Raw genomic sequence first — 12,722 nt, 5'->3', positions numbered from 1 at the left:
GGTGGCCGTGCGTGGGCCAGTGCGTGGCTGTTTCTAAACTCTTAAACTAAGAATTCAGTTTGTTTTCACTGTTTGGTTCTTTTTTAGAAGTTTCTTAATTTTTGTTTGTATTTTTCCTTCCCCCCCCAAGAGTTGTTAGGAGGATTGTGCTTAAAATGGGAGGGGCTTCTTGGTTTTAGGAAACATTTAAAATGTGTGTCGCGTGGATGCCAGTGCCTTGGTTCCCACAGCCTCAAGTGCCTGACTGGACACAGCGTGTTTCTTTGCTCATGCAGGTGGGCTCCTCTTTCATTCTTCTTTTTTTCTCTCTCTCTCTCATTCTCTTTCTTTCTGTTTTTAACATTTATTTATTTTTGAGAGAGAGAGAGAGAGAGAGAGCAGGGGAGGGGCAGAGAGAGAAGACGACACAGAATCTGAAGCAGCTCCAGACTCTGAGCTGTCAGCACAGAGCCTGACACAGGCCTCGAACCCAAGAATGTGAGATCGTGACCTGAGCTGAAGTGGGACGCTTAGTGGACTGGGCCCCCCAGGCGCCCCTGGTTTTATTTGTAACTTCATGTTTTGGGGCACAGTAATTCTAGGTTAAAGACGAGTCGCCAGATGAACAGTCACCCAGTGTGCCTCACAGCGCCCTTCCCCACGTTGGCTTTGTCCTTCCGTGTGCGTGTGCGTGTGTGCACGCACGCGTACGTGTTCCTTCTGGATCGCGTGATGGGTGAGGCGCACACACGCTCCTGGCCCCCAGGCACACCGTCTCTTACGCAGCCGCCGCGCGGCCGTCCCAGGCGGGAAAGTAGCACAGACGCGGCTCTCCTCCTAGGGACTTGCTCGTGTCTGTCAGGGCAGAGCTTGTGACTCGTCCTAATAGCACCTTCTCACGGGGCGTTAGCGGTGACGCGCCTCAGCCTCCGTGCCCTGGGACGCTCCCTCGGTCTCCGTGTCCCCAGATCGCGTCTGTGCGGACGGCAGGTCAGCTCTCGTGCACGTGGCCTCTCCGGTCCTTTCTCCGTTTCTCCCGTTTCTCACGGCCCTAGGTCTCGGCGGGAGGCTGGCGGAAGTGTCGCGTGCTCCTGTGCCTGGGGTCCGGAGGCGCGGTGACCGTGTTCGCTTAGGTCATTTGGTTAAGGGGACGGCTGCCAGCTGCCTCTGAGAAGGTACGGCTTTTCCATTTTTAAGTACCGTGCTCCGGGGCCGGTGCTGGCGCCTGTGTGAATACCCTCGCTGTCAGACGCGGCCCCCCACCCTGGACACGCTCCCGCCACCACTCCCCCCGCTCTCCTTTCTTCCCTCATTTACTTGTCACCGTGTGGACTCGTGGATCTTCATTTTGTTCACCGACTGTAATCCTTCATTATGTCCCCTGTCCTGGGGCTCTGGTCGTCGCGGTTCTGGCGGTGACGCCCTTCACGGCGGTTCCTACGCCCCTTTGCGGCGTCCCCACCAGCCTCTGAGCCCTTCGCGCTGTCGAGGAGCGCCCCCCTCTCGGCGTGTCTGCTCCTGTGCTGCGCCAGCCCGAGTCAGCGTGGCTCGGGGGGCTCTGGGTTCCTTGTGGGGAAGAGTGTGTTTAGCATCGCAGTTAGGGTGCTGGCCGTGCCCCCCGCCGTGCGGAGAGAAAGCGAGGGAGTAACGCGCGTCTCTCACAGGTCCGTGCGCCTGGTGACATCGACCCGCACACCCCTGTGTCTGTTCCGTCTGTGCGTCCAAGTCCGCGCGGGTGACTCCCGGTTGAGTCGTGCTGCCTGGGGAGGGGAGGGGGGGGGCCGGGCAGGGGTGACACAGGCCCAGGGGCAGGTGACCTCCTCCTGCCCCTGGGCCCGCTGCCGGGAGAGGGTGCCGGGATCCGCGGCCGGCCCCCAGGTCCTGCCTGTCTCTGTGACTTGGGATAAGTCACTTTCTCTTCGTGAGTTCAGTGTTCTCATCTCAAAGCTTGGGGTTTGCGATAGATGGGGAGTCCCCGGTCCAGGCGACCCCCCCGTCCCCCTCCAGGCCCGTGGGAGATGTCCGTCCCCAGGCGAGGCCGCCTGTGGCTCCAGACACATCTCAGATGTCATCTGCGTGACATTCCTGTCTCGGGCCGGGTGTGCTGGTGGCCCGGCCTGGTGACGTCCCGGCTCCGTCCGGGGCCCTCGAGCTGGTTGGGCTTTCACAGCACCCGTGAGGGCGCACTGCTGTGGCGGGACCATTTTGGGGGGCCTGTGGGTAGCAGCCCGTCAGGGAAGCGCTGGTGCAGATGGTGGCAGTCCAGCCTGGCGCTCTCCCCTGGGCTGACTCACGGTGTCCTCCTGGCCCCGCGGCTGTCCGCGGCCTGGCTGCCCCACATCACCATTGCCTCCTGCCTTGCCCTCCCCGGGGGCGGTGCTGTGGTTTCTAGGCAACACCACCCTGGGGCTCCTGGCTCCCTGGAGCGCGGGGCGGTGCCACCAGGAGATCGGAAGGTGGTGGGCAGCAGGATGACCTGGGCAGTGGGGGGAGGCCCCAGGCTGGCTCTCCTTCTGGATGGCCTGGCATCATGCTCTTCTTCCGCCAGCCCCGCCTCCTCCAGGAAGCCTCCCCTTGCCCGGCAGGCATGCAGGACGGCCAGTGCCTGTTTGCTGCTGTGTTGGGCACGTTTCTGGTTGTGGTCTGTGTCCTGTCCCTCAGCCCGGCAGTGGGCCCAGAGAAGGGCTCGCCGCGTGTCCAGGAAGGGCCGGGGTTCCTGGTGCCGCTGTGGCCTGTCACCCACTTGGGTCCCCCAGGGGAGGGTGGGTGCAGTCTTCCCGGGAAAGGTGGATTAACCAGGGTTGTGGTTGTGCGGGGGTGGGGAAGAAGGGCAAGGGAGGGCTCCCAAGGGTGGGCCCTGGGATCGATGCAGGGTAGAGAGGAGCAGAGACTCGGGTGAAGGAAGCGCCCAGGGCCGGAGCGCAGGCCTGAGGGCCAGGTCCCCAGGGCTGTCAGCAGGGCGAGGTCTGGGTGGGGCTGAGGCAGGGTCCCCGGCCTCCTTCCTTGTCTGTGCCCAGCTGGATCACGAGGCCCCGCAGGCAGGGCCCCTGTGGGTGCTGAGTGCACCGTGTCCCCGGCACAGTGTGGCCAGAGGTCCAGCGAATGGAGACCCAGGGATGAACTCACTCCTCACTTAGTCCACTGAGGGCTGGACAGCCGCCCATTTCACCGTTGAGAAAATGGACCCCTGCTCTCCATCCTTAGGGTCCCCTTCAGCTTGAGGGGCCCCCCACCCCCCATCTAGAAAATACTGTCCTTTCTCTGCTGCCAGCAAGGTCGGCCGTGATCTCGGGGATCCGCTGCCTCTGACGCCCCAGGCCGATGGGTGGAAGCTGCAGGCAGAGGTCGTGTCCGGCTCGGGAGCCCATCCGGGGCAGAGGCGGCCCTTCCTGGCCCTGAGTCCAGGCCGTTGGAGCCCAGCCTGGAGCTGTGTCCGGTGATCTCCCGACCAGGGTCCAGGGCGTCCCGCTGTCCATCCGTTCTCTCCCCCAGGGCCTGGGGGCTTTGTCTTGGGGGCAGGGCCGAGTTCCCGGGGCGTTCCCTGGCACCCCCGCTTCCTCTGCTGCCCTAAAGGCAGGATCCGGGCAGCGCGAGGACAGATGGCCTCCTCAGGCTGCTGGCGAGGAGCCTGGCGCCAGCCCCGGGCGCGTGGGGCCCCAGGAGCCTGTGGCTCAAGGAAGCCGCTTGGCAGGGGGCCTGCTTGGGAGGAGACCGTGTCCCCGTGTCCCCGGCAGCTCCAAGGCCGTCCAGGGCCGTCCTGGGCACTGCAGCCTGTCAGCACCCCCTCCTCCCTGGCCCTCCCGTTGGCCGTGCTGCCGCTTCCGCCCTCCTGGGGACGCCGGTGGCTGCCACGGCCTTTGTCCAGCTGCTCCCCCTCCCCGTCGGGCTCCAGCGCTGCCCCGGCCTGCCCTTGGCCCTTGAAAGTCGGGGCTGAACTGGCTGCGGGTGGGGGTGAGTGGGAGCGGCATGGGGGAGCCGATGGCGCAGCCCGGGCGCAGGGTGCCCGGGGGACCTGAGTGTGTCCCCACAGCCCCTCGCCGTCCCCCAGCCATGGGGGATGGGCCTGCTGGGTTCCGGGTCCCCCAGGGGCCGGAGCGGTGGGCCAAGGACGGGCACTGGTGTTGGGTGTTCCTGGTCCTCAGGCTGCGGCACCCCCGGGTGGCCCCAGCAGTGAGGCAGCCTCACCCCTACCTGGTAGGCATACGCCGGTGGCACACGTTCCAGGCGGTGCCCAGCAAAATGAGTTCGCGAGCCAGATGGTCTTTTCTGTTTCCTGCCTCCATGGACGGGCTGTTGGTTGCCCTCACTTGCCCGGATGCAGCCGAGGGCAGCACCCCTGGCCCGCATCAGTGGTGCTGGGGGCTCTGCCCCTCTGTCCTTTCGCTGCCCTCCCTGTGCTGGCGCATTGTGGGCTTGGGCTGGGGGTCCCTGTGCTGCCCTCCCCCCCCCCCCCCCCAGCCTCTTCCACTTCCTCCGGTGGGCCCTGGGCTCTCCTGTGTGTGGGCCGCCCCTCCCTTCCAGCCCGGTCCTCCCCGTGCCGGCTCGGACCCCTCTTGAGCTGCTTCCTCTGGGGGGCCATGCCCCCAGGTCCCCAAGCCTGCCCATGGGAGCCCTCTCCAGCGGACATTCTGGCTGACTCCTGACAGATGCTCATGTCCCTGCAGCTGGGCCCGCCCTCTTCACTGGACACAGTGCCCAGTGCCTGCCTGGGCCTCGCAGCCCCAGGACAGCCTGATGACTCAGGTCGCCGTCCAGGCATCTGAAGGAAGTGCCGGCCCTGCCTGGGTCGCCTGCTCAAGGCAGACACCCCACAGCCGCCGTTTCCGAACTCCTCTCTCTGGACGATGATCTCGTTGGAACCTTAAAAATGAAGCTTTAATATTTTAGGTTATACGTGTAGAAAGTTTGGGGAAACAATAAGCCTTATGTGATTATTTGAGAAAAACGTGGCTCCATTTTCCTCTCTGAGTCCATTACTTAATCGTTTTCGATGGTGGTTTACTTACCGTCTCGCAAGACGAGGATTGAAGTGTCCTTTCACACACGTGTGTGAACTCACACGCAGGCACGCACACACCTGTGCACACAGGCTTGAGCACGCAGACACGCACGCACCTGTGTGCGCACACTCGAGTGTGCGCACACGCCTGCCCTCCCCCAGCACGGCTGCGTGCTGAGTCTCACTGGCAGGCGGATGAGGCCTTTCCTAACTGCCGTCTCGGGGCTGAGGCTCCGTGACACGGGACCGCCCTTGTTTCTCACTCATCGTGTTTCCCTGGGGCTCGGCTGTGTCCAGATGCCACGGTCGTGATTGCACCTTCCCAGGAAAGTCTCTCTGGAATCTTCTGCTGCCCGCAGCCAGTCATCCCCCTGACCCCTGGCCGAGCTAGAGCACCTGGCCTCTGTCCGTTGCCCCAGGACCCTGGCTTGTGCCGCAGGCAGTCATGCCTGTTTTCCTGGGTTCTCTGTCTTAGGTGGAGTGTGGACTTTTGTCCTCTCCCAGGAAGGGCAGGGAAGGGCCTGCGCAGTGTCAGGAAGTGTCTTCTGTGTCCTCACGGGGCCGCCGTGGTTTCTGGTTCTGTCCTCATGGCTCAGGCGGGCTGCCCAGCCACACTGCATGGCGCCCCACTCAGTTTTGCCTTGAGTTTCTGAGTCGCTCATCCCTTTTCCTTGGTTTGCTCTGTCCCCACGATTCCTGTCCCTCAGATGTAGGAGCAGGGCCCATCCTGGCCCCCAGTCCCAGTTTGTCTTTTCTTCTGCTTCCTGGGTGAGCATCTCCCATGCCGCCCCAGCGCCTTTCCGCTGAGCACCGCACTTGGGTTCCCTGGTGTCCTCAGCACCTTGATGTGCCCTGGGCGCCCAGACAGTGATCTGTGGGGCTTTGGGGGGTGCCTCCTGTCTGCAGGGATGGTGGCCTGGATTTGCTCTTGGGGAGGCCGCGTGGGGAGATCAGGGGCACCGGGGTCGCCCTGTGAGATCCGAAACCCTTCTCTGCCAGCTGTGTGGCCTTGGGCGCCTTACCATCTGTGCCTCAGTACCCTTGTCTGCAGCCTGAGCAGTGGTGGGGGTCCTCCCAGCTGCTCGTGAGGATGGCGTGCAAACCCGCGGAGGCACGCAGGGGCGTGTGCGCGCTCTCGGTCTCCGGGCGCCAGTGCGCCGTTTCCCCATCTGCTGCTCTTCCCAGCGCCGCTTCCTCCAGGCTGTGTCCCGTGCATCCACGTCTGATAGGTTCCCATGCGGCCTGGGCCGTCGGGTGCTGGCGAGCGAGCACGCCGAGACCTCTCCTCCAGGCTGATGGACACCCCTGCGTTCTCTCTTGCTGCTGGCTCGTCCCCGCCGTGGCCCGTCTCCCCTCTGGAGGTGTCCAGGAAGTGAAGGCCAGCGGTGATCTGGGCAGGCGTCCGGGGTCTGAGGCCGGGGCTCCTTGGAGCAAGTGTGGGGTCCCCAGGCCCCTCTGACAGCTGCCCTGTGGGGCCAGATTTCGTTACCCACTGTGACCAGTGTCGTGTTGCAGCCACAAGCAGCCGTGAGACCCAGCGTGCTTGCCGAGCCACCTGCAGACCAGCCGGGCGTCGGGCAGGCCTCTCTTCCCGCCAGGCTGTTCTGTTCGGGCAAATGCAGTTGTGTTTCATAAAGTTACGTATTTGTTTAACAGGTCCCGGATTTACTGTTATTCTAAAATGAATCAATAAGTATTATTTTTAAAACTTTGTTTTAATTCTAACACATAGTATGGTAGCTGTCCTCCCCGTAGACCAGGCCCTCTGGGGTGCGGGGTGGTTCCTGGCTGGAGGGGCCCTGGCTGGCCTGACGGCTCAGCAGCTGCTCCGAGGGTGCCCGCTGACCCCGGGAGCTTGGGGCTGCCCCTTGCCGCCTGTGAGCTCGCAGGTCCTGCCCTGTCGCCTGGGCTTTCGTCCGGGGCCGTGGAGTAGTGGCTGCGATGTGCAGGCAGCCCGGTCTGCTGGGAGCGCTCCGTGGGTCACAGTGGGTCTCTGCGTGCACGCGGCATGTGCGAGAGCACCCAGGAAGCTGATGCTGCTGCAGGGTCCCGGGGGGGGCTCATATCTGGAGGTGTCCCCTCCGCCATCCTCCCGGGGGGGGGGGGCATGTCTGGAGGTGTGTCCCCTGCCGTCCTGGAGTTGAGGGTCACCGGAGGAGCAGATCGGGTGGGCAGGGGTCAAGTTCCTGCGTCCGGGATGGCTGGTGTTGTGTCCGGGCAGAGGTATAGGCGATTGTGTTCCGAGAGAGCTGTGAACGTGTGTGTCAGTGCGTGTGTTCCTCACTGCTCACTGCGGGCCTGGGGGCCAGGGCCTCGCGTCACCCTGATCTTACAGATGGGGACGCGAGCCCACAGAGGGTCAGTGTCCCGTCCCAGATAGCACGCGCTGAGGTGGGTCCGGCCCAGGCAGCCTCGCCGCAGCCCTCCCGCCGTGCCCTGAGGCCCAGGAGGACTGAGCTGGAGCCTGAGGCGGGTACACAAGCCCCGTGGGTCCTCAGCCTGGCAGGGCTGGGCTTGTGCAGGGGACAGCTTCCTCCTTCTGAGGACAGGGGACAGACAGGCACCTGGAAGGGGCTCGGTGGGCCCCTGCGCCCTGGGCTGGGCGGAGCCCAGCTGAACTGAGACGCAGGCGAGGAGGGGAGTGGGACAGTGTGGAACCAGGCTGCTGGGCTGGGCAGGCAGGGCCCGAGTGACCCTGAGCGCTAACTCCTCTCCTCCCTCCTGACCTGCTCTTTGTCTCCTCCAGCTCCGTGGGAAGCAGTGGCCCTGCTCTCTGTGCAAAGATGTCCTACGGATCCATCGCTGGCAGTAGTGGCCTGGGGAGCCAGAGCCCTTTGGGGGGACCCTCCAGACAAGGCTGTCAGCCCCTAGGTAATGACAGTGGCTGTAGGCATTGGGAAGGTGGCGGGGTTGGCAGTGGGCGGTCTCTGCTGTGTCGGGATGGTGGCGGGGTGGCGGGCTGTGGGGGCGGCGCTGCCTGTTTTCAGGGGCTGGGGCAGGGGGCTCGGCACCAGGAGAGACCGCACTGGGAGAGGCAGCCGCCGCGGGGGCAGACCTGGTGTCTGGGGCCACTGTGGCCCCAGGCTGGCACTCAACAGGCGCGCCGAGCTGGTCAGGGAGTCCCTGGGGTACCCGGCCAACGGCCGAGCGGGTGGATGACCTAGTCTGGTCTTCCTAATGACGGTGTGGCACAGGTGTAGTGTTGCAAAACCCTGGGGAGGAAACTGAGGCCGGGCACGGTCGGGGGGCTCCGTGCAGCAGGTGGCGGGCAGAGCAGGGCCCGCTTCATGGGCTCCCGAGTCCCCTCGTGCCAGCCCAGCACCCTCACTCTGATGCTGTGCTCCCGGCTTCCTTGCTCTTCTTCCGAGTTTTGCTTATGCACGTATGCACGCACGCACGTGTGTGTCCGTGTGTGTGTGTCAGTGTGTGTGTGTCCCCACAGGGCCCCTGCTGCCTTCGCACAGCCCAGAACTTTGTTCGTGGACCTGTACGGTTTGTATCTTTCTGCAGTTCGCCGGCTCTGCTCCTGAGTCCCTGACGGCGGATGTAGCTTCCCCTTGCCGTGTCCTTCTCCGTGGCTGCGTGGTCCCCGTGTGTGCCCACGTGTGAGGGCCGCTGTGCCCGGCTGTTTTGGGCGCTGTCGCGGTGCCGCCCCAGTGCCCTTGGCACCCCGTCCTCGTCACCCTGAGTGGCCGGTGGTGACGGTGACTATTTGCAGTCTGTGGGTGGGGAGTAGTCTCTTGCGGCTTTAATCCCCTTTCTCTGGTGGCCGCTGGGAGGGACCCATTCTGTCTCCAGCTGGTCACTCCTTCCGTGTACTCCTCTCCTGGGTTTGCCGTGTTCTTGCTGATTTGGGAGGGCCCCGTATGCGTTTGGACAGGACCCGCCGTCCGCTTGCCCTACGCATCTCTGCCCGGCTCGGGCCGGCTTCTCGCTGTGGCGCCTGCTGGGCGGGCGTGGGTGGCGGGGCGCCTGAGCCTGCCGGGGGTCACTGTCACCTGTGCATCTTTGTTCAGTGGGACAAATCCCAGCTCCAGGCACTACGGCTTCGGCTTCCTTTCCCCTGAAGCTGATGAGACTGGTTTTCCTGGGTGAGTCTTTCACGCCCCTGAACTTGTGCCCCAGCGATGGGCGGGGGAGGGGGTGGGGCCGTGATGCTGTTTCTCTCCTCCTGGGACTAGTCGCCGAAGATGCCGCCCTTTCCCGCGGACCCGCGGAGCCAGGCCCTGTGCCCGTTCCCGCGTGGGTTCCCTTGGTCAGGTTTCCTCTTTCTGGGCATAATTCTGCCTTAGTTTTGACAGTTACAGTTTTTGCTGTTTTTTTACAGAAGTTGCTCTACTTGCTTTTCCTCAGACATTGCTCCGGTGTTTCTGGCCCTTTGTTCTTAAACATAAACTTTAGACAGCTCCCCGGGTGCAGAGCAGTGGCGGCGCCGCCGTGCGCGTGCTGCGCTGACTCAGGGTGCAGGTGAGGCCTGGGTTTTCGTGGCCCGTGGGCTTGCAGGCCGCGAGTGTGTGCGCCGTCCTCTTTCTGGGATCTTCTTTCGTATCATTCAGTGAAATCTTACGACTTTTACTGTGAAGATCTTGCGTATCTTTTACGAAGTTCGTTTTAACAAAAACGTATTTTTGCTGCAGTGGCAGTGGTACCGATGTGAATAGTATGTGTTCCAAATCTTTGTTGCTCGTTCACATACATGCTAAGTGGTTTTTTTAAAAAAGCAGGAGGCGCCTGGGAGGNCCCGCCGAGGGGGACTGGGTGAGGGCGTAGCCCACGTCGGCCCTGGTGAGGTCGTAGCATCGGCTGAAGGTCGCTGGGAGGCCTCTGTGCATGTCCACACGTGGGGACGGGTGTGCTGACTGCGGAGGCAGAGACGTGNCCCCAGCGATGGCGCTCACCAGCGGATGTCGTTGTTACGGATGACCCTTGCCGTTGCCTCACAGTCGGCTGCTTGGAGCTTCTCCCCGTAACTGCGTGTGTTCTCCAGACCCCTCAAGTTCAAGGGCTCTGTGATTCCGGAGGGCAGACTACACGGACCCCTCCTCGGGTTGGAGGGCCACGCGGAGCCAGCAGGGCCTGGACTTGCCNCCCTCAAGTTCAAGGGCTCTGTGATTCCGGAGGGCAGACTACACGGACCCCTCCTCAGGGGTTGGAGGACCACGCGGAGCCAGCAGGGCCTGGACTTGCTGTGACCAGATGGCTGCGTAGCGAGGTCATCGGCTGGTGATAGGGGCTGCCAGCTGGGCCTCGGGTCTCTCCACCACCCACAGCAGGGCTCTGCGGGGCCCGAAGCTGACGGTCTCTGGGCAGTGTGTGCCTCCTCCTTACACACCTCTGTGGCACGAGCGCCTGTAGCGGCGCCTGGCTGGGGCCCAGGGAGAGGACCCGCCCCGCAGGCTCCCACGACGCCCTTCAGGAAGAGGGAGGGGGCATGGGAGACGGGCCCTGTGCTGGCGGCTCGTGGCCAGACCCACGGGGACGCCTGCGTGGGAGCCCTGGGCCCCGCCTCTCTTGCACGGGTTGTGATCACCGGGGCCGTGTCCGCCTCCCCAGGCATGGAGGAGAGTTCTCTCACTCTGACTTGGGAACGGGCTGTGCCGCGGTGCTCTGTGCCTGGGGGCCTCACCCGAGTGAGCCGGCTGCCACCCTGCCGTCCCCCATCCTTTCCCTAATGGCGCTGGTGCTGAGGCCAGGGCCACCTTCCTGGAGCGGTGGGAGCTCCTCCCCAGGGGTGTCCCCCCCCAGTCTGGCTGGGGGTGCCCACGCGCTGCCTGCGGGCTTTGGGCCCTTGCTGCCTGGAGACCTCTCCCCTTCAGGTGGGGTCCCAGGGGGATGGCTTGGTAAAGTCCTTCTGTCCCCCTCACGCTGGGCTGCAGTGTCCCCCCTCCCCGAGGACATGGTGTCCTTTGCTGTCCCTCCTTTGGGGAGATGCAAGTTCCAGGCCATTTCCGGGAAGGAGCCGGCCCTTCAGGAGATCCGAGCTGGGGCTGGCCCAGGACAGGCCGTGTCCCCTGGGCCTCAGGGAGGCGGGTGGCGTGCTGAGGTCAGCCAGCGCCTTCTGGAGTTGCTCCCTGGAAACTGTCTTTTCAGAGAGAGCCCCAGAGAGAACAGGGTCACGTAGATGGCCCCGGGCTCTGGTATGTGTGGCCCCAGCCTGCATGCACCCCCTCACTGACTCAAGGTGCCACGGATTGAAGGGCACGTCTCTCAGAGGTGTAAAGATGTTTTTATGAGGCGTGTCTTCGGGCCGACAGGTTCCAGCGAAATGCGGCCAGGAAGTGTGTCTGAGCCATGAGGGTGACCAGGGAGGAAACGAAGTATCTCTGCTGAGGGCCAGCCCCGTGCAGGGAGCCTGGGGGGGCCGGGGAGCGGGAGGAGGCACCCAGGTGCCCGGAGCCACTGCCCCTCAACGCTGCGGCCGGGAGCCGGGTTTTAGATTTATTTTTGCTGCCCAGACGCCACGGACCAACGTTTTCATGCCAGAACAGCCGCATGCTTGGGTGCCAGCGTGGTTTTGAACTGCCGTAAACGTCCCTAAGGCCTTCCTCTCCATTTCTGTACGTTGTTTGCTGCAGACGCGTGACACTGCGGAAGGCCTGGCCTGGTCTGTAGGCTGCACCTGAGGGCCCTTCTCTAGGGGCTGTCGTCTTTGCCTGGGGTCACCTCTTAGAGTAATTGTGATTCAAAGACAGATCTGGAACATTTAAAGTATTGAACTCGGTACTGGTCTCCAGCAGAGCAGTCTGGGAGGGCTTCCTGGAGGAGGTGGGGCTGAATGGAGCTTCTTGGCATGGGTGCTTGGAGGGCTCCAGACAGTTGCTGCCCTGTGTGGGGGCCGTGCTCTGGCAGCAGCACCTGAGCTGCTCTGTGTGCAGGCGGGGTGTAACTGACTGTCCCTTGCTATCTGTAGAGTGCGCTAAGTGTTGGACCGAGTATGGAATCCGCCATTTCCCCTGCCCGTCGCCAGGGAGCAGCCCGCAGGACCCCTGTGTGGGCAAGGATGGGGAAGGTGACCTGGGGCCAGGAGGCACGCCCAGAGGCCCAGGGGCCAGGAAGCGAGGTACTTCCGCTCGGGTGCTGGGGCCGGGGGGTTCAGGGAAGGCCACCCAGAGATGCCAGGTGCCGAGGAGGGAGGGCCGGCAGGCGGGCACTGGGCGAGGCGGCCTGAGGCTGCCCGGGATTCTGCTCGGTCTGTACCCTCACCCCTGCTACCCTTTCCCTTCCCCAGGGACAAGAGATGACATGGCTGGGCCGAGCCGGTGGCAGAGGGGTGTTGTGGGATGACTTGTGCTTGTCAGGGCCCCGTGGGATGAGGGATGAGGCTCAGCTCTGTGGGGCTGGTTCACGTGGCACCCTCACTCCAGAGCCTGGGTTCTCCCCACAGGGGGCGCTGGTGAGGGAGAGCGGGTCCCTGACGTGCGCTGCAGTGAGGGCAGGGCTGTGGGCCTCTGTGGAGGCCGCCTTCTGGTTGATGGGGACCCGGAGGGAGAGGCAGGGGCTGTGCTTCCCGGGGCTCAGATGTCCCTCTGCCCGTAGGGGAAACCCATGATCTGATGGGGAGCTGCCTCCTTGGCCCTTACAGATGTCCCCGCCGGCCCCACTGCCCCTTGCAGGCATGTGCTGGCTGGTGACAAAGCCCCCAGGTGGGCAGAGGTCCGAGGACCTGGCAGTGTTTGCACGCCTGGCCCTGGGACCCCTGTGTGCTGAGGACCGGAGGCTGTGGGGGCTCAGAGGGGCGGAAGCC

General features: G+C 63.8%; 1 protein-coding gene across 1 annotated transcript in view; it reads left to right on the top strand.

Moving 5' to 3' along the window:
- TSNARE1 (t-SNARE domain containing 1) overlaps positions 1 to 12,722 on the top strand; it is an 88,719-nt gene that overhangs the window by 25,713 nt on the left and 50,284 nt on the right. The window contains exons 2-3 of the mRNA XM_077750019.1: positions 7,725 to 7,849; positions 11,889 to 12,038. Coding sequence (XP_077606145.1) covers positions 7,762 to 7,849; positions 11,889 to 12,038 — 238 coding nt within the window. The 5' untranslated portion in view covers positions 7,725 to 7,761. The remainder of the gene's footprint in view (positions 1 to 7,724; positions 7,850 to 11,888; positions 12,039 to 12,722) is intronic.

This window comes from Crocuta crocuta, unplaced genomic scaffold, assembly GCF_008692635.1.
Source record: "Crocuta crocuta isolate KB4526 unplaced genomic scaffold, BGI_CrCroc_1.0 scaffold119, whole genome shotgun sequence".
Classification (NCBI taxonomy): Eukaryota; Metazoa; Chordata; class Mammalia; order Carnivora; family Hyaenidae; genus Crocuta; species Crocuta crocuta.
Note: the sequence above shows the minus strand (reverse complement) of the source record. Positions and strands in the feature narration are given on the sequence as shown.